Genomic DNA, 22,066 nt, shown 5'->3' with positions numbered 1-22,066 from the left:
TAAATCAATTTTAAATATTTAATAAGTATATATGTAATTAATTATAATTATAATTTACTTTAAAAATATATTTTGTTGAAATGACATCATAAATGGGCTTATCACGTCGTAACGAAGTATTAAAAGTTAATCAACTAATAATTTTCATTTAATCAGAGGATATTTTACTCCAAAATAAAGAGTTAAGATACTAAAAATAACATGTGACAAAATGATTATTCTTATAAACATAAGGGGTAATTTTGTTATTATGCCAAATATCATTAGGCGTACAACTTTGCACGCTGTTCATCTTCGGTTTTAGTTTCAAGCTATGAATTCAATAGTCAATAACGTACACTTTTCCGGTTGTCCATCTTTCGATAAGAGATTCTTGCTGCAATTCAACAATAAATACTAGCAAAGCGATCGTAATAAAATTATTATATGGTTTTGTAATGTTTAGTTTTTCATTTATTTATGTTTTATTTTTTTTATTATATTTAAAATGATATTAGATAATATCTAGATTTTATTTATAGAATTATTGTTAAACTATTGACTAAATTAGAAAATACGTGTTCAAATTATACCACTTTTCTTAAATAGGTGTTCAAATTTTTTTTATTCATCTATGCGACAAACGTTATAAATGTTATCACTTTAGGTGCATAGGTCGTAACTATCGTTAAAGGACATGTGTTGTATTCGTAAAATATTAAATGTTTTATTTAAATTAAAAAAAATAAAAATATTACTATATTTATTTATTTTTTAAATCCTATTTTTTTCTAAAATTATAAAAAAGTCTAAATCCCTAAAAATCTCTAAAATTCATAAATCTATAACCCTAACCTCAAATCCCAACCACGATCAATGCCACCGATGCTGCCTCCCATTTCGGCCAACATCGTCCTTGTTGTCTCTCGCACCGTCGGGTAGCACAAATGTCTTAATTATTTCCCAAAATGTCACGTCATTGATCGATTTAATTCTCGCCATCTATTGTTGTTCGTCGCATGGGTGGTTGTCGGGTGGAAGCATAGTCAAGGGTAGGTTCAGTCGACAACAAGACGACGGTAAAGGACAGTGGCGGCGTGGGTATAGGGATTAAATATAGGGTTTTCAAAGTTTGGGATTTTTTAAAGATATCTGAAAATTTTGGGGGGTTTTAAAATATAATTTTAAGTTTTTTATTTTAAATAAAATTTTCAAAATCACCTTATTGCAAAATGTGTCTTTTAACTACAAAATTTTGGAGAGTTTTGTAACGTTAGACACCTGGATGAATCGAAAAAAAAGGCACTTATTTAGAAAAAATTGTATAATTTGGACACTTATTTTCTAATTAAAGCCTAAAAGATAATATATAAAGTATGACTAGTGCAATTAATTGATTGACATTGAAGACAATTTAAGGATCAAACATTGTTGTCTTCATCTTTTTATGTGTTTCCTTCACTTCCTCTTCTTTCTTTTCTACTCTTTCTCAAATTTCTAATTTCTGTTTATAATTTTTTTTTCAATGATAATATATCAAATATGACTGGAGTGGACTTTACAGAAGTAATGTGTTTATCTACTCAATGCACGACATTAACAAATATCATCAGCTACTATTATTTATCCGAGTAAGGTTAAACATCATTCACTTAACAATTACTACAACACGATTATTAACATGATATAGTCAATTTACTTAATAATAACATAAATTACACATTACTCCATTTTCATGATAGTAACCTTGATACACTTACAAATTATACAATAAAAAAGCTAAAAGCATTGTAATACAACATGAAGCAACAAGGATTCTGAGATGAAAACTCAGTTTATTATTTTGTAGCATGAATTTGAAGTCGTATATAATTGGGTTTTCTCATCATATGAGCCGCCATGATTTTAGTTGGAAACCGGTGGGGAGAGAGAAGCGAATGCATGGATTTGTTTGGTGGATTCGATGTGTTTTGCTTGCTCGGAAAAGGCAAAGAGGATGAACTCCATGAAGTCAAAGTCTTTGAAAAGTTGAGGATGTTGTTCGTCCACGAGCTCTCTGGGTGTACTGACTATGGTACCCTCAGCTGGAACTGCAAAGCATGCCATAGAAAATCGGTCTTTGTTTCCGCTCATCATCACTCTGTGATTCACCGCTTTTATTCTCCCGTTACTCCATGCCTTCAGAATTTCATTTTCCACACACCGTTAATAATATAAATTTAGATATCGACACCTAGAGATATGATATTAATAGTAGTACATATACATACCATGAGAGGATCTCCGACCACAAAGAAGAAGGAGCCGGGCGATGAAGACAGCTTGACCCATCGGCCGTCGTCGAGCTCAATTTCGAGGCCTGAAACAAGATCATCGCAGATGATAGTGCTGACTGGTTTATCAGTATGAGAATGGAATGCTTTCTCGTAAACACGAGATGGAGGGGCCTTGTATTTCATCATCCGCAGCAGCATGTCGTAGTTACTCACCACCGACTCCCATTTCTCCCCTAATCCATAGCTATCTATTATCATTAACCATATCGTACGGGTCAGCTCCTTCATCTGATTCACTATGGTGTGCACATTTTCACTGTGATAAATTAAACATTAAAACATTTGATTAATGATTTGTCAGATTTCGAATAACAAATTAAGGTGAAGAAGAAGGAAGTGTATTAATTACCAAAAGCGGGGGTGACCGTCAGGCCACATAAGCTGAGCAAAGTTTTTAACACCCTCATAGTTGGAGGCACCTACAATTCCGTACCCTTCATACAGAGACTCATCAGTGCATGGTCCAATGAAGCCATGGAAAGGCTCGGGGTTAACGTTTCTCTGTTTATTTTCCAATGGGACTTCCTCAACCAGTTGTTTGAGTAACCCGAACGTATCATCTCGGAGCTTCTGCGATATGTTTTTATACACCACCTGGAAACAACCGTAAGTCTCGAGAGCCTCCCGAACCCTCTTGCACAGTTGGTTCCACCCTTCGGTTCCTCTCTCTAAATCCGACGATCCGGTTCCGAACTCGATGACAGGGATCTGAAACTCAGCATTGGCTCCCATGTTAATTTTGTTTTGCTCGAACTAGATGCTATGCTTTGGAGTATTTAGATTGTGAATCAGCTTGGTTTGGCTTTACGGAGGGAGTTGCTTCTATTTATAGCATCGAGTTTTCAATTGAGTCGCGTATGGATGTATTCCATGCATATTCAAAACAATTAATTTACTAGAGACCAACAATCCCAAACAACTGAAAATTGCAAACGATTAGTCAATATTGCAACACACTTACAATCAACATCTTATTAAATTTCAACACAAATAAAAAAAAAACTTGATTAAAGGAGAATTTGCACATTAAGTAGAAAAAGAAAATTCAGATGCTATAAAACGAAGGGATATTATTTAAAACTTTAAAATATTTATGTTGTAGAATTTAATTATATAAAAAACATGAAACCAATCTTTAAATCACCATGGAGTCCTAATATAGATCTCGAATATACATTCTATGTATGGACTCGAATTAATATTTTAAACCTAAATTTTATATTATTGAATATTGTTATCTCATCAAATTATACAATAATATTGTATGTTAAACTCCTATAATAGTTTTTTTTTTTTTTAAAATTTAGGGTAAAAAAATTACCTGATCCTATTCTCATATGTAATGGGGTAAGGGGGAGAAGTAAGATAGTAGGCTGCCCCCAACGCCAGGTTGAAAGCAGCTTCCGTGGATGACCTCCGGCAGTAAAGATTATGAATTGCCCACCATGGGACTCGATCCCACGACCACAAGGTTAAGAGCCTTGCGCTCTACCAACTGAGCTGGATGGGCAATTTTTTTTTAAATCTAGGGTAAAGTACACAAATGGTTCCCACCTATAAGATAATGTTTTATTAAGTCTCTTGACAATTAAAAGTTACAAAATGATTCCTCAATTATAGGGAGTTGTTTTGTTGAGTTCCTCGACTATTAAAAGTTACAAAATGATCACTCGACTATTTATTATGTTCCAAACTCGTCCTATTCAATTAAAATTTAACAATTGTCTGAGTTGGACGTTAACATATTGACTGAAATATGATAGTCATTTAAGATTATGATATCATACTTTATCATGTCTTAGTCAGCAGGTTAACTAAGATTATGGTATCATACTTTATCATGTCTTAGTCAGCAGGTTTACGAACAACTAAGGTTGTCGTCAAAATTTTAACGAAAAAAGACGAATTTGGAATATAATTAATAGTCGACTAACTATATTGTAACTTTTAATAGTCGAAGGACTCAACAAAGCAACTTCCAATAGTCAGAAGATCATTTTATAACTTTTAATATCAAATGACTCGATAAAATATTATCCTATAATCAAGACACTATTTATGTCACTTTCCATTCAAGACAGAAAAACAAAGCAGCCGATTTTGAGAAAATAATACCAAACCTATTGAATGACACCCCAGGACTGCCTAAGATATTTTCTCATGCCAAAACTATCAAATAGGCTGGGGTGGAATAAAATAAAATAAAATTGTAATAAGTCGGCAATTCGGGTTGATTAAAATATAATCGGCAAAGTTGAATTCTGGCTGTAAGATTAAAACAAATTATAACATTAATAGTCTTATAGGTCCGTTCAACTATGGCAACTAGGACTGTCTTGGAGTCTAGATTCTCGTTTAAGCTGCCACACATTTCTCGGTTTGCTTACTTGTTCACGGCATACTCACGTGAAATTATTACATAAATTTTATAATTTTTAAAGTATATAAAATTAACATTCTTATAAGTATCGGGTTTAAAATAATCTAGCTCAATTAGAAATATCAAAATCATTTTTTTGAATTCTTATAAATTTAATTTTTTTATAAATAAAATTTTACTCTTGTAACATAAATTTTTCACGAATTTTACGTGATTGAAAAATTATATAAAATCCACTAATTGTAGCTCTAAACAAACTCCAAACATGGACAGCGGGCAAAGTTGTACGTTACATGTACAAAATTGAATCGTGGCATCGTAATTTATGGAAACTTAAGTGCCGTAACAATAAAAATTTCATTAAAATATAAAGAGTTTTATCATAACACCCTAACACTTACGATATTAATCATCTTACTAAACATGGGATGAATTGAATTTATAAATATCAACCGTCATGATTTTGGTTAATGTCTGCTATCTTTATTTTTCTTTGTTATGTCAACATTATACAACATATTATAATTGGGATAAAGAATATTTGAAAAAATAACTTCCAGTCAACTAAAAATATATAATTGGGTTTGAAAACGGTTTTGCATTTGTTGTCTTACTGCTAATTGTGGAAATCTGATTCGGGGCGCATTTGATCAAGTTGAATATTAAATAAAAAAATCAAATCAATCAAATTAATAAATATTTTTTATAAATAAATACCCCATGCTATAAATACATGTAAATCCCTTCGTTAAGCCAAACCAAGCTGATTCACAAGCTCAATAGTCTTAAGAAAACCGTCTAGTTCGAGCAAAACAAAATTAACATGGGAGCCAATGCTGAGTTTCAGATCCCTGTCATCGAGTTCGGAACCGGATCGTCGGATTTAGAGAGAGGAACCGAAGGGTGGAACCAACTGTGCGAGAGGGTTCGGGAGGCTCTCGAGACTTACGGTTGTTTCCAGGTGGTGTATAAAAACATATCGCAGAAGCTCCGAGATGATACGTTCGGGTTACTCAAACAACTGGTTGAGGAAGTCCCATTGGAAAATAAACAGAGAAACGTTAACCCCGAGCCTTTCCATGGCTTCATTGGACCATGCACTGATGAGTCTCTGTATGAAGGGTACGGAATTGTAGGTGCCTCCAACTATGAGGGTGTTAAAAACTTTGCTCAGCTTATGTGGCCTGACGGTCACCCCCGCTTTTGGTAATTAATACACTTCCTTCTTCTTCACCTTAATTTGTTATTCGAAATCTGACAAATCATTAATCAAATGTTTTAATGTTTAATTTATCACAGTGAAAATGTGCACACCATAGTGAATCAGATGAAGGAGCTGACCCGTACGATATGGTTAATGATAATAGATAGCTATGGATTAGGGGAGAAATGGGAGTCGGTGGTGAGTAACTACGACATGCTGCTGCGGATGATGAAATACAAGGCCCCTCCATCTCGTGTTTACGAGAAAGCATTCCATTCTCATACTGATAAACCAGTCAGCACTATCATCTGCATGATCTTGTTTCAGGCCTCGAAATTGAGCTCGACGACGGCCGATGGGTCAAGCTGTCTTCATCGCCCGGCTCCTTCTTCTTTGTGGTCGGAGATCCGCTCATGGTATGTATATGTACTACTATTAATATCATATCTCTAGTTGCGATATCCAAATTTATATTATTAACGGTGTGTGGAAAATGAAAATTTGAAGGCATGGAGTAATGGGAGAATAAAAGCGGTGAATCACAGAGTGATGATGAGCGGAAACAAAGACCGATTTTCTATGGCATGCTTTGCAGTTCCAGCTGAGGGTACCATAGTCAGTACACCCAGAGAGCTCGTGGACGAACAACATCCTCAACTTTTCAAAGACTTTGACTTCATGGAGTTCATCCTCTTTGCCTTTTCCGAGCAAGCAAAACACATCGAATCCACCAAACAAATCCATGCATTCGCTTCTCTCTCCCCACCGGTTTCCAACTAAAATCATGGCGGCTCATATGATGAGAAAACCCAATTATATACGACTTCAAATTCATGCTACAAAATAATAAACTGAGTTTTCATCTCAGAATCCTTGTTGCTTCATGTTGTATTACAATGCTTTTAGCTTTTTTATTGTATAATTTGTAAGTGTATCAAGGTTACTATCATGAAAATGGAGTAATGTGTAATTTATGTTATTATTAAGTAAATTGACTATATCATGTTAATAATCGTGTTGTAGTAATTGTTAAGTGAATGATGTTTAACCTTACTCGGATAAATAATAGTAGCTGATGATATTTGTTAATGTCGTGCATTGAGTAGATAAACACATTACTTCTGTAAAGTCCACTCCAGTCATATTTGATATATTATCATTGAAAAAAAAATTATAAACAGAAATTAGAAATTTGAGAAAGAGTAGAAAAGAAAGAAGAGGAAGTGAAGGAAACACATAAAAAGATGAAGACAACAATGTTTGATCCTTAAATTGTCTTCAATGTCAATCAATTAATTGCACTAGTCATACTTTATATATTATCTTTTAGGCTTTAATTAGAAAATAAGTGTCCAAATTATACAATTTTTTCTAAATAAGTGCCTTTTTTTTTCGATTCATCCAGGTGTCTAACGTTACAAAACTCTCCAAAATTTTGTAGTTAAAAGACACATTTTGCAATAAGGTGATTTTGAAAATTTTATTTAAAATAAAAAACTTAAAATTATATTTTAAAACCCCCCAAAATTTTCAGATATCTTTAAAAAATCCCAAACTTTGAAAACCCTATATTTAATCCCTATACCCACGCCGCCACTGTCCTTTACCGTCGTCTTGTTGTCGACTGAACCTACCCTTGACTATGCTTCCACCCGACAACCACCCATGCGACGAACAACAATAGATGGCGAGAATTAAATCGATCAATGACGTGACATTTTGGGAAATAATTAAGACATTTGTGCTACCCGACGGTGCGAGAGACAACAAGGACGATGTTGGCCGAAATGGGAGGCAGCATCGGTGGCATTGATCGTGGTTGGGATTTGAGGTTAGGGTTATAGATTTATGAATTTTAGAGATTTTTAGGGATTTAGACTTTTTTATAATTTTAGAAAAAAATAGGATTTAAAAAATAAATAAATATAGTAATATTTTTATTTTTTTTAATTTAAATAAAACATTTAATATTTTACGAATACAACACATGTCCTTTAACGATAGTTACGACCTATGCACCTAAAGTGATAACATTTATAACGTTTGTCGCATAGATGAATAAAAAAAATTTGAACACCTATTTAAGAAAAGTGGTATAATTTGAACACGTATTTTCTAATTTAGTCAATAGTTTAACAATAATTCTATAAATAAAATCTAGATATTATCTAATATCATTTTAAATATAATAAAAAAAATAAAACATAAATAAATGAAAAACTAAACATTACAAAACCATATAATAATTTTATTACGATCGCTTTGCTAGTATTTATTGTTGAATTGCAGCAAGAATCTCTTATCGAAAGATGGACAACCGGAAAAGTGTACGTTATTGACTATTGAATTCATAGCTTGAAACTAAAACCGAAGATGAACAGCGTGCAAAGTTGTACGCCTAATGATATTTGGCATAATAACAAAATTACCCCTTATGTTTATAAGAATAATCATTTTGTCACATGTTATTTTTAGTATCTTAACTCTTTATTTTGGAGTAAAATATCCTCTGATTAAATGAAAATTATTAGTTGATTAACTTTTAATACTTCGTTACGACGTGATAAGCCCATTTATGATGTCATTTCAACAAAATATATTTTTAAAGTAAATTATAATTATAATTAATTACATATATACTTATTAAATATATTTAAAATTGATTTAAAAATATTTTTATTATGTGACATTACACGTTGACCTACCACATTAATAAGAAACGTTGACTGTTAGTCATCTAACGATTTCTATCTATCCAGAGACATTTTGGTCCAAAATAAAAATTTTAAGGGCTAAAATACTCTAAAAAAATAATGGACAAATTAATTATTTATACAAGCGTAGGAGGTATTTTATTATTATGCCATGATAATTTTACCTTTCAACTTATAACAAAATTGTTATTTCAATTATATAAAATTCACTCATATTTATATAACAGTGGGCGAAGTGCGACGTTATATAAAATCCACAAATTATAACTATAAATTTACATTAAAGATGAATAAATTAACGAGATTAGCTCAAGTGGTAAATAACATAATATCACATAAATAAATTTAGAATTTGAGTCTTTAGGTATATAAAAAAAAATTTATTAAAAGATTCATCCATTAAAACCAAATATATAATTCGAGTCTATTCGAAATAATCAAAATAAAATCTTATAAACGGGAAGGACAACTAAAAATGACCAACGACCAAATTTGTAATATATATATATATATATAATTGAATCTACCGTCTTAATTTTATAGTAACGCTAAATGCCGTTAAAAATTTACTTTGACCAGTGCACGTCCCCTCGTTTTTCTTGGTTAATGTCACCATATTTATTACATAAAAATAAAAATTACTTTTTATATATTTTATGTCTATTTTTATTATTTATATTTAGAATTTATGATTACTTTTTTAAAGTTTTATTTTTAAAATTTAATTAATTTTCTATTTATTTTTAAAATGTTTAATACAAAAATAAGTATTCAAACTATGTTTCGAAAAACGTTTTGGCGGCTAAATTTTTTTTTGTTGCTAAAACTAAGTGTGTAACATTTTCTCAATTATATTTTTAGGTGTCTATCGTTATATATTTTTAATTTTTTAATAATAAAAATATTAATATTTTAAAAAAGAAATAAAATTAAAAAACTTAATTCATTTATAAAAGCCAAAACTTTACTGAAATTATAAAAAAAATTAAAACACTAAAATTTCTCATTTCAAGTCCATTACCAACGGTCGCCGACTATCTCTGGCCATCATCATCATTGCCAAACGGTTGAAATTGCATGGTTGTTTAAATAGTGGCGGCGATGTGGCTTATGGACATCGGAATCGACTGAAATCGACGAAGAATGACGACGATGACTTAAAATTCGACGAACCTTTAAAAGCTTCTCTACGACAAACAGTGGCATATCACGATGAAAGACTAATGGAGTTCGATTCGGAGTCGACATCGGTGCTGATTACGGTGGCAGTCACCACTGGTTGGCCGACTATTATGAAAGGGAAAAGGAGAAAGGCAAGAGAGGGAGAGGAGAGGGAGCACAAGTGATGTTTGAGTTTTTTTTAAATAAAAAGTATTTTATTTTTTATTTTTAAATAAATTCTCAAAATTATCAGAAAGTGACACGTGTGATTTAATAGAGATTTTTAACGGCGGTTAACATCCGTGCACTTAAAAATATAACGTTAGAAATATTAGTCATATATTTTTAGCAAAAAATTCTTTTGAGACTAAAACATTTTTCAAGGCATAGTTTGAGCACCTATTTTTGTATTAAGCCTTTTTAAAATAGTATTATGTTTAAAATTCAATTAACTTTTTTTTAAAATATATATACCCAACATTTTTATATTAATATTTATCATCTCAGTAATGAATTGAATTTATAAATATCAACCGTCATGATTTTGGTTAATGTCTTTTATCCTATGTTTTTGCTTTGCTATGTCAACATTATACAGCATATTGTAATTGTATAAAGAATATTTGAAAAATTAACTTCCAGTCAAATCTCCATCTTGAATAAAAAACAGACATGTATAATTGGATTGAAAATGATGTAACAAGGTTTCTCATTTGTTGTCTTACTGTTAATTGTATCTGATTGAACGTTAGGTCAAATTGAATAATAAATTGACTAGAAAAGTTAAATTAATTAAATTAAGGGTAAAGTATAGTAATGGTCACTGAACTTTTCTAAAGATTTCATTCAGGTTCCCCAACTCTTAAAACTTGCAATACAATCCCCCAACATTTAGTCTGTTTACAATATGGTCCCTCAACATTTAGTCCGTTTGCAATATGGTCCCCGACGTAACCGTTGGGGGACCATATTGAAAATGGACTAAATGTTGGGGGACTATATTGCAAGTTTTAAAAGTTGGGGGACCTAAACGAAAACTTTACAAAAGTTCAGTGACCATTACTATACTTTACCCAAAATTAAAATGATAATGTAATTATTCAAACACATAAACTTGAACTATTGTAAATTTTATCCCTCTACTTTTACTAAAGATTAGAAGTTAATTTTAATTTTTATACTTTATTAAGAGTTAATCCAATAGCACTGTTAAACTTTAGGGTAAATTACGTATTTAATACTTAAAATGTCAGTTTTGATACGTTTTAGTACCTAAACTTTTATTTCTTTTCAAAATCATACCTAACATTTAATTTTTATTTCTTTTTGGACCTCTCCGTTAAAAACTTAATGTTTTTACTACCTAAACTATCAGTTTTAGTCTGTTTTAGTACCTAAACTTTCATTTTTTTCTTCAAAACTTAACGTTAAATTTGGAACGTGGTACTAAAATGAAACAAAAACTAAAGTTATTAATGGTGGGTACTAAAATGAAACAAAAAAAAATAAACTTTAAGTATGGTTTTGAAAAAATTGAAAGTTTAGTTACTAAAACATACAAAAACTGATAGTTTAGGTACTAAATGCATAATTTGCCCTAAACTTTATGGAAAGTGAGAAGTTAACTCTTCTACTTGACCTGTATAGACTTGAATTATTAATTTTTACTATTTTGTTGCATATTAATGGCTGAAGGACCAAAATATGCAGCTTTGATTTGTGTGTGTATCAACAACTGTACAAACATCTCAGCTTTCGTAAAGTACTATAATAGGTTTTGATAAATTAAAATAAAAGGATAATTTATTAGTTTTCATAAACTAGGGGGATAAAATTTATAATTAGACGTTTATTATTATCATCATCAAATGCTAATCCAACTATTCATAAACACATTAACATGAACTTTACTAATTTATTGAGTACATAAGAAAATAAAAAGATTTGTGTAAAACACGAAGATTAAATCTTAAAAAATTAAAAGAAAAATATTAAATTTGTAATTTTCAGAAAATGAAAGGGTTAAATTATGGGATATGAGTACATAAGAAACACATAGTATTAAAAAAAAGTTAACAGTAAAGCATACACTTTCTACTGTGCCTTAAAGTCCAGTGAAACACTTCTCAAAGATCATATTGAAATTAAATAAAAACAAGATTAGGGTATCTGTTATGATTAAGAAACACCTATCCGATATAACAATTTGTCTTACAGTGGACAAAATTACACGATTAAGAAAGAGGAATCGGATGACATTCAGCGCTGCTTTCATTTTGGATGAAACTGTCCTCCTGTAAGGATATGGTACAGCAGTTGTTTTCTACCCCACCTCCACCATATCGGCGGCTCGAACTCCCGTCTCTTTTTAACTCGTTTTCCTGCAAACAAAAAGAGTGGATTCGAGGAAAATAATATTATTAAACGAGCCCTCGCACCGCACAGTAAGTTCGAGTTCCCGACAACGTGAACAAACAAAAAAGAAACCCTATATCAGCAACAAACTATATATCAATAGTTAGATTCCGAGAGAAGCTCGAAAACAGTTCCTTACTTTTGTTCTCCACGGAATACATCCCCCACTGCGACTGGAGTTTTTCAAAGCTTGAGCTTAGATTCGGCCAGTAATTCATCTGAATCTTCAGGACTTCCAGCACTGTACGCAGGCCGGCTCTAGAAGGAACGACGTTATCTGGTTCACACTCACGACTTTCACCCAAAAGTACCTATTCCATATGATACAAAAAGGAGCCTGTCAGAATATATTGCATTATACGATTTGGGTTTTAGCTCTTTATAAAGGGTTATGGATGAACCAAGACACAATTCAATGCAATATACAAATATTATACATGTGTATAGTTATGTATACACACCACGGGTGTACAAATGCATATACAAATCGACTAACGTCATGTTAAACGAAAGCAATTACAACATGGCCTTGTTATTTTTCATCTAGTTCACTCTTACAAAATTAATGGCGCATTATAATTTGATCTACATTATTTTGTGTGTATTTACCTTAATCACCGAAGTAGCAGAAGATGATATCGAACGGAGGTTGTAGCTGCCAAAATGAAAAAGTTGATGAGAAGCTTTAATTAGATGATAATCTTGACCTTACCTAACAGCAGAGAATAAACCACAAACCCGCCCTCGAGTATAACCAGCAACTTTCCACCAGAGAGGGTACTCCACATGTGTGTCATCTGTGCATAACCAGCAGGAGTCACCTACAATGAAAAACCGACAGTCATTATGCAATACAAGGAACATAAAGGACAAACTCAAATTTACAAAATGAAAATTCTAAAAAACATGCATTTACTCAGTTTGATGAATTAAAAATAGGGTAAAGTATAGTAATGATCACTGAACTTTTCTGAAGCTTTCATTTAGGTCCCCCAACTTTTAAAACTTGCAATACAATCCCCCAACATTTAGTCTGTTTGCAATATGGTGCCCGATGTAACTGTTGGGGGACCATATTGCAAACGGACTAAATGTTGGGGGACTGTATTGCAAGTTTTAAAAGTTGGGGGACCTAAATGAAAGCTTTAGAAAAGTTCAGTGACCATTACTATACTTTACCCTTAAATTAAATGTTTTAAGTTTAAATTAATTTTGTAATTAGATTAAAGAAATTTGTTTAAGTAAAAATTTTGTATAGATCAAATTAAAATCATGTTGTTAATTTGATTAAATTTAAAGTTAGAACATATAAATTTGAGAGCATAATGAAACTTTAAAATTAATGATTATGTAATTTAAGTCGGTTGTTTATTGGTTCAACATTTCTTCAACTTGACAATGGAGACTTTTGAATATGTTTATCTGCAATTGATGATTTTTTTATTATTAGTTTGTCTGCTATTGATGTTATTTGCAGAAGAATATTCAAGGGCTGTGACATACCATGGCAGTTTTGTTATATGTTTACCTGCTTTGCAATTCCAGCTGAAGGTACGATAATCAGTACACCCAACAAGTTTGTAGACGAACAACATCCTCAACTTTTCAAAGACTTTGACTTCAAAGTGTTCATCCTCTTTGCCTTTTCCGAACAAGCAAATCACAACGAATCCACCAAACAGATCCATGCCTTCGATTCTCTCTCACCGCCGGTTTCCAGTTAAAATCATGGCGGCACGAGTAGAGTTCAAATATGACTTTAAATTTCTTTTACAAAATAATGAACTGAGTCATCGTCTCATAATCCATGTTGCTTTTCTTTTTTTAAATTGGTAGTTGTATGTTACTATCATGTTTAGGTGGTTCGCTTTCTAAATGAATATAATTATACACACCAATAATAATTGAGATATGAATTCTTATGATTATTGTATTTTTTATTCAATAAATTAAACTAAAATATGTTATTGATCGAACAATGTAAAAATAAATTTAAAATGTTATTCCATAATATGTCCTTTGCAAGTATTGACTGTTGAATTACAGCTAGGAGCTGAAACCAAAAATGGACGATGGTCAAAGTTGTACATTATAGACTACTGAATTGTAGCTACAAACCGAAACCAATGATGGGGCAAAGTTGTGCGTTATGTAAGTTATAATGGCATTTCCCCCTCAAACTAAAGAAAAAAAAAGAGTTGATACATAAAGAGTTTCAAAATTATTATTTTCAAAATTGGGTGAATTACGCCAATGGTCATCACTGATATTTAAAAAGTCACAAATCAGTCTAACGTTATCGTTTGTTACAAAATATCACTCAATGTTAACAACCGTTATTGTAGAAAAGAAATACTGACGTGACACATAAATTAACTGACTCAACATGTTTGACCGACCTTGACTCTTCTTCTTTTTTAAAATAACTAACAATTTAGCACCCAAAAATTCCCACAAGAAAATAAAGAACTAAACATCCAAATACAAAGATCAACATTCATAAAAAAATAATATCACAGTGCATTAAATTTCCAACGTCTCTTTGATAAAAAAAAAAAATAAGATCATCTTCAACAGGATCTCCAACGCCATGGTTAAATGATGGTGCATAAATAGTAGGGGTGTTCGAATCTGGGTATCCGAAGTTTCGGGTACGCGAGTATTTTATTGGCCGGATCGTGTCCCGGCCCGGATGTTACGGGCACCCAGTAATCGGGTATCCGGATTTTGCGGGTACCCGTAATTCAGGTGATCGAATACCCGATTTTTTTTATCATTTTCAAATTATTAATTAAAAAAACATACAAAAATTTAAATGTTCGAATTACATACTCGAACATATAAAACATAAAATTCAAAAATTCAAAAAACAAAATCCAATAATCCATAATATAAATAAAACATATCCATTTTTTTGTAATTTTATTAGTTTACTTTAATATATAAAATTATTAATAATTAAATATATATAATATTTATTATATATACAAAATAAATGTAACCAGGTACCCAAAAAAATTAATTTTGTAACCCGGGCCGGATCCGAGAAATGTCGAGAAGGGTACCCGACCCAGAACTTGAATTTTTTTATAAAAAAAACAATCCAGATTTTTTGATCGAATAGGCTGGTTGGGTTATCCGTGTCTGGTATTTTTGAACACCCCGACTAAACAGTGATGTAAACACCCGTTTTTGACCGGGTTTAAAAATATTATATTATTATTATTATTATTAACATATATTTACACTGTTTTGCAGGCCTAAACTCAAGCCCGAGCCAATTACCCAAATGAGGACTAAATCACTAATACAACCCAGCAGCACAAGATCCAGTTGGAGTCCAGAATCTAACCTGACCCGTGAGACCCAACTCAAGTCCAGACCCGAGGCCTAACCGACCCGGCTCACCTAACCCTAAACAATTGGGTACCTCAAAGTGCTCTGTCGCCGCTTCCACTAATGCATGTTTCCTGCCACTCACAAAGAATAAAACATGAGATATTATATTCAAATATCAAGTGTGTAATATTATATATTAGATCTGTAAAATAAAAAGGCTATAAAAAGTCGAATGAAAATGTAAGAAAGGGAGGGTATTCATCTCGATTTTTATCAAATAAAATACAACAATCAAAACACATTTTCAGCAATCCAAATCTAAAACTGAAAGCAAAAAATTCCAAGGGATTTATAATTACCTAGATGCCATGGTGTATGTCGAGGAGGTGTTGTCTTCGGGTGTCGCCGGAAGTCGAAGGGTCGACTTCTATGGCCAGTCAAAGATTGTATCATGACTTAGGGTTGTTTTGTTTCATTCTTCTCAGGTTTTGGTCGAAGAAGATAAAAGGGGAGGGGAAATCAAGTGTTAAGTTTGTTGAGATCGTTTACGACCTTATTCGGTTGGAGTTGAGAACGTGAATAGCCTCCGTTCATTGCGGCCGGCGTTTGGAGCATTTGAGGAGATGAGCGGCATTGCTTGAAGGAAATAAAGAAACTGGGATCTGGTTCACGTGTTCTGGAAATGAGAAGGGAGAGAGGAATATATGTTATATTTAGGAATTTTAGGAAAATCACGTGTCAGATCCATGGGGTCTGGAAACTTCATGCTTTGTTCATTTATCTTGGGGGTTAATCATTTAATGGTCCCCTTAACTTTAGCGCTCTTTTAGTTTTAGTCACTAGTTTAAGGGTTAATTATCCTTAAGTCCTCATAATTTATGCGTCTATTTATATACTGGTAATCAATTTGTGGTATAATCACCTATAAGTCCCCCTAGTCTAGCCATGTTTTCATATTATGGTCACTAGTTGCATTTGTTTTTATTTTGAACTCTATACTTTACTTAGTTTTAATTTAGTCATTAAACTGCTATGTTTATATTTGAATTTAGTTAATGTCGTTCTAGTTTCTGTTAATACTATTTTAATCTTTTAATTTTCTGTTTGTGCTATTTTGGTACTTTAATTTTTTTTTTGCTATTTAATCCCTTAAGTTTATGTTTTATCTTGTAGCTCATTCCCAAAATTAATTTGATCCATGAATTTTAATTATTTCCAATTTATTTTTTTAATTTTGAATTTTCTTTCATTTCTTTTTTTATTTCGATCTTAATACTAACTCTTTGTTTTTATTTGTTTTATTTTTTAACTTTATTTATGATCTTTTTTAGGATAACTTTAATTGATCAAAAGGTAAATAATTATGATCAAATTTTTAAATTTAAATTTAAATTTAAATTTTCGTAATTAAGACAATCGATAAATTAAATGATACCAAAAGGGCAATTTAAGGGTGCTAATCCTTCCTTGACTGAAACCGACTCCCGAGCTCGACATATTTCTGGTAAAATATAGATCAGGTAAGATAGTATCCGATCAACCTAAATATTTTTTAAATGATCGGTGGGGACTCCAATATTTTATTTAAGTCTAAGCCAAATTCCGAGTCCACCTAAAAGACGGTTACGACAACTTGGCGACTCTGCTGGGGACAGGTAAGTGACTCAGGCCGAAATTAATTTCAGGTTGTCTTTTTGAGCGAAAATTACAAATTTAAGTTTTAATTTATTTATTCGATTTTAGTTATTTATCTTTGATTATTTTTCAAATAAATAGTTGTACTGACATTTTTTTCAATGATTTAAGATTTTCAAAATTATCATCACATGCTCTATACCCTAGCTCCAAACCCTTTTTAAGTGGGGGTAAAATCGACGCTTTCGTGAGAATTTATTCTCCATGTGGGCCTAGCAAGTAACCTTCGGGATTCATATACCTTATGTTTTCGTGTGAATTTATTCACCGTGCGGGCATAAGTGAATGTTTCCTCTCGAGTTTAACTTAGTCCACATAAGCTTGTAATGGGCTTAGGACTAAGGGTTTGGCAAGCCCAAGGGGGCACCAACAAGGAGAACTCGAGTACATTTTTTAGAACCTAAACCGAGAGACTGCGGGGAATTAGAGCACACCCCAAAACCTCATTTCAAACCCTAGGTTGCTTTGATTATTTCCTGCTTTATTTTCTGTTCAAAGCATGTGAACTAGAAATTTATGCGGTTAGGACTTGTTCAAAATCAACTTACGGGATAGAGATCATGTCCGGGAAGGAATAATAAGCATGCTGGGTAGATATCATGTGGGGTAGAACTTTTTATTTTCATTATCATTTTGATTATTATCTTTATCTCAATAACTTTTTCCCTTTCATTGTTGTCTTCTTTTATTTTATTTTTATCACTTGCATCATTTAAAAGAGATGTTGATCCACTAAAACGTGTTCATTAAACATAAATAATTTGCATTAATGAATAAAAGGGTTGTGATACAAGAGGTGAAAAACTCAAAGGTCCGGATACGGCTAGGGAGACAATCTGCAAGACAGTTCAACTAAAAATACATGGTACCCGTAATCGAAGAATATGACACACTGCTGCATTATAAAGGATTCATAACAGACCGAGATTTACACCGAGCACATCAAAAGTTAACCTTCTAAGTTGGCAAAATTTACAGGGGCAAGCCGAGAAAAAGGCTAATGACTTGGAGAGTCCCTTCAAAGACAACAAGAGCATGATGGCAAAACGATAGCTGAAATTGGAGGCCATTGTTGACGAATTCAAGAAGAAAGCAAGTAAGGTTCAGATATTTCCTTTCGATGGAGGGCTCCAATGACGTAGTCTTCTGGAACAGGTTCAACAAAGGACGAAAGCCATAGATGCAGTCATTCGAGACTTCTTGGAACAAGTACAAAAAGAAGCTCAACCCTTGCACGGTTCATCCAGAGAAGCCAGAGCGGTTCGACAGGGTATTCAACCGGCGACAGACAAAGACAGAGGACTAGTCAACCTGTTAGAAGCCGTTCGGGTCTAGAGGATTTAGTTGGAATATATCTTTGATATTTTTGTCTCTTAAAAGATAAAACACTTTTGTCCCAATAAAGATTATTTATAATAACAGACATGTTTTCGGATCAATACTTCGAACATTTCATACATTTTTGCATTTTGCATCTGCATTTCATTTTTAAACATTTTAATGAACATGAAATTTTTTCATAGAGGATTCAATGATGTGGTCTTTACCACATCACACCATATGGAAGCAAGATTTTAACAATTAAAAGGAACAACTAAAATCAGTACAGTGGGAGCCTGATCAGCTGGTTGTAGGACTAATCCTGCCAGGATGATCTGAGAAAAGAGTCCCCATATCCTAAAGGCTACGATGTTGAAGATGTATGCAGTTACCACATAGGAAGCTCCAGATATTCCTCTGAGAATTGTAAGGCACTAAAGCGTAAAATCCAAAACCTGATGGATTCAGGGGAATAGGTAATCGAAAAAGGGGGCATTGCATCTACCATTTGCACTGACAGCATTGTTTTATTTGAACATGTTTTTTTATATGTAATGTTTGCTTAATATTTTAAATGACTGAATTTATGCTACCTTCTAAGTTGGAATAATTGAATGAGTTTTAATCTTTAGTTCTTCGAATATTAAATGAATTAAATATTCTTTAATTCTTTAATAATTGTAGACTTTTGACATATGGTAAGATTAGACCACTCTTATCCTGTTTAAAACCCCAAAATAAAATACATTGATTCTTTACCCAAAATACCTCATGGTCATTACCAAGGACCAAATTTGGACATTACCTCCCTTTGAAACTTTTGAACATTGCCTTTATCTTTTAGATACCTTTCTAAGAGTCATACCTATACCTTTCTTTGAGTCAATAAAGTCACACCATTGACTTTTTAGACTCAAAATTGACATTATTATACCATTAAAACCTAAGGTATTGAGTTGTTCATTTGAACATGAGCATTCTTCTAAAACACAACTTGGGGCATCTTGCAGGGAGCCTGAACATTAAGACATGTTAGGAGCAAGAAACAGAAAGAAGAATTCATTCGAAATAATTATATCATGCATTAATTACACTATTTTCATGTGAATAAAATTAATCCTGAAAATCTATCCCCCTGGGATACCTCTTCTGTGAATACTTCCATGTATGAAATGATGAACGACTTTCTTTCTTTATCCCTTCACAACAGGAGAAAATATATATCCCTTGTGTCCCATTTTGAACCTATACTATTTTTCTTCTGATTCAACCCTAATTAATAATCACCCTCCACACTGGGGGGCAAGGTGGAAGAAATCTACTCACATGAGTGAAGACATCAATCCAGATGAGATACCAAAAGGTGAACCAAATGCCAAGTGCGAAGATCCAATCAGAATAAAAAGAGAGAAGAATCAAAAATGAAAAAAAACAAAGAAAAACAAAGAGAAAATAAAAAAAAAAGAAACAAAAACAAAGGAAAAGGCAAAGAAAAAAGACAAGACGCATATGCAAAGATTATCTCGATTCAAATGACGTATCGGGATTCAAATTATGATCGGGATTCAAATTATAAGATTGATCAAGCACAATCATTCCAGAATCACTTCACTCAAAGATTATGGAGCATCCAAAGAAAATCAAGAGAAACACATACGAACATATTCAAATTGAGCAAGACAGGATTGAAGGCATCAAAATCAATTGATCATTGGTTCAATACCCTAAAAACACTTGTTTGAGCCTACTTATCTTTTTCTTTCATAACCATAAACCCTGATTTACATTACATGCCTTAAAAGTCCCTTCTAATCATACATGGATTTCCAAACAGAAGATAATATCTTCACATTTCATCCCGCCCATCAGGATTAATTTTTATTATCAAAAAGTTTTCTAAAATCTTTAATGCATGATAAAGAAAAATAACAAAAGGGGGGTTCAAGACGTAATCTGAATGACGTCTTGAAACCAAAGGAGGATTCAAGTTGAAAACTTGAAAAGGCAGCTTGAATATAAAAATTGTATAGCTGAGGCGATCGTATAAATTTCTTGATAAGGCATCGCACAATCCGAGCATGACCATGAAAGCTGGGAGTCAGAGAACACTTTCAGTAGATGAGCATACAAGCTACCCCATCAAACCTTTGAGCATCAAATAAACAAAAATGCCAAACCTTCGACCAAACACAATAACTTGAGACTTTTTTATCCTTTCCTTACTTAACCATTTCCCAAAGATGGCTTTGATCTTGGCACTTGTCAAATAGCTATAATTTATTGAAGGATTAATAATGTAATTAAGTCTTTGATATCCAATGAACACTAGTTTTATGATTCGTCTCAATTGTAAAACCGTGAAAGGGGCAATATCTTCAAAACTTTTGATTAAACATTTTTTTTGAAACTCTTTTAATTGATATTTTCAGAACTTTGAAAATAAAAGAGAAAGAAAAACATTTTTTCAAACAAGACAATCTGTCTAGAGTGGATCTTGGTAAATGACATGTGGCTCGTAGACACAAAACTCATGCTTAGAATCAATGCTGAAGCAAGAAATGAGGGATAATGGGGGAATCTTTGAAGATTCAACATCAAATATTGGGGCATCTTTGGGGGATTCAACATCCAGATGTAAATGACCAGATCTTCTGAAGGCCTTTCCTCCACAAACATGAACAAGCAGACAAAGAATGAGGCTCCATCCAGGAGATAAAACAGAACTAATTCATGTTGTATGCATTTTAGACATACCTAAGAGTATCATATTTACCATTTTTTGCATACATAATTTTTTTGCAGCTTTTAGAGTCAAGTTTCAACATTCAAGAAGAAAGATACTCGATTCGAAAGCATCTTCAGAAATTGATGGTGGTTTCTTAACTCAATAGCGAGGAGCTACACCTCAACCAATTTGACCAATTGAAAGATTGACATATTTCAGAATGAACCTCAGACGGGTTCGAAAGCCAATCCAGAATGAATCTAGTTCAGCTTAACTCAACGACGAGTACCTAATCTCCAGTTAACGTTTTCAAACCAAATTTCAACTCCACGACGGAGGATATCTGATTGACAGAATATACCATTTGGCTTTCCCGTGAAGGGGGACCATTTAAAGAACCATGACCGACTTAGACCCGCGAAGGGGCCGTCCTTCATTTAGAGGAAATTTACAGCACAACTTTAGTCTATAAAAGCTGTCTGTCAATAAACAACGTTCCAGTTTCACTCAGAGTCAATTTCAACTTCACAGCGAAGGATATTGGACTCAACAAACAACTTTCCAGTTTTAATTCAGAGTCAATTTCAACTTCACAAATAGTGGACTCGAAACAACACAATTTACTCGAGATTGGATTTCAACTTCACAACGATGGATATCCAACTCAAAGCTAATTTGGTGAAACTTACTCAAATTTGGATTTCAACTTCACGACGAAGGATATCCAACTCAAAGCCAATTTGGTGAAACAATACTTGGATTTCAACTTCACAGCGAAGGATATCCAATTTAAAGCTC

At 32.6% G+C, this 22,066-nt stretch overlaps 2 protein-coding genes, 1 non-coding gene and 1 pseudogene across 3 annotated transcripts; 1 reads left to right on the top strand and 3 right to left on the bottom strand.

The window, feature by feature from the left end:
• Positions 1–1,823: 1,823 nt before the first annotated feature.
• On the bottom strand, positions 1,824–3,076 carry LOC120166345 (probable 2-oxoglutarate-dependent dioxygenase AOP1). The gene is made up of 3 exons (XM_039175617.1): positions 2,665–3,076; positions 2,250–2,571; positions 1,824–2,157 (listed from the first exon to the last, which is right to left on the bottom strand). Exons 1-3 carry the CDS (start codon positions 3,045–3,047, stop codon positions 1,885–1,887), a joined length of 978 nt encoding a protein of 325 aa, XP_039031548.1. The 5' UTR covers positions 3,048–3,076; the 3' UTR covers positions 1,824–1,884.
• Positions 3,077–3,752: 676 nt separating this feature from the next.
• TRNAK-CUU lies at positions 3,753–3,825 on the bottom strand. The gene has a single exon. It is a non-coding gene; the product is annotated as a tRNA-Lys (tRNA).
• Positions 3,826–4,633: 808 nt separating this feature from the next.
• On the top strand, positions 4,634–6,746 carry LOC120166348 (annotated as a pseudogene).
• A 5,261-nt stretch (positions 6,747–12,007) lies between these two features.
• Positions 12,008–13,021, bottom strand: LOC120166342 (histone deacetylase 15-like). The gene is made up of 4 exons (XM_039175615.1): positions 12,928–13,021; positions 12,799–12,844; positions 12,329–12,500; positions 12,008–12,155 (listed from the first exon to the last, which is right to left on the bottom strand). Exons 1-4 carry the CDS (start codon positions 12,984–12,986, stop codon positions 12,046–12,048), a joined length of 387 nt encoding a protein of 128 aa, XP_039031546.1. The 5' UTR covers positions 12,987–13,021; the 3' UTR covers positions 12,008–12,045.
• Between the last annotated feature and the right edge of the window lie 9,045 nt (positions 13,022–22,066).

This window comes from Hibiscus syriacus, unplaced genomic scaffold, assembly GCF_006381635.1.
Source record: "Hibiscus syriacus cultivar Baekdansim isolate YM2019G1 unplaced genomic scaffold, ASM638163v2 tig00111635_pilon, whole genome shotgun sequence".
NCBI lineage: Eukaryota > Viridiplantae > Streptophyta > Magnoliopsida > Malvales > Malvaceae > Hibiscus > Hibiscus syriacus.
Note: the sequence above shows the minus strand (reverse complement) of the source record. Positions and strands in the feature narration are given on the sequence as shown.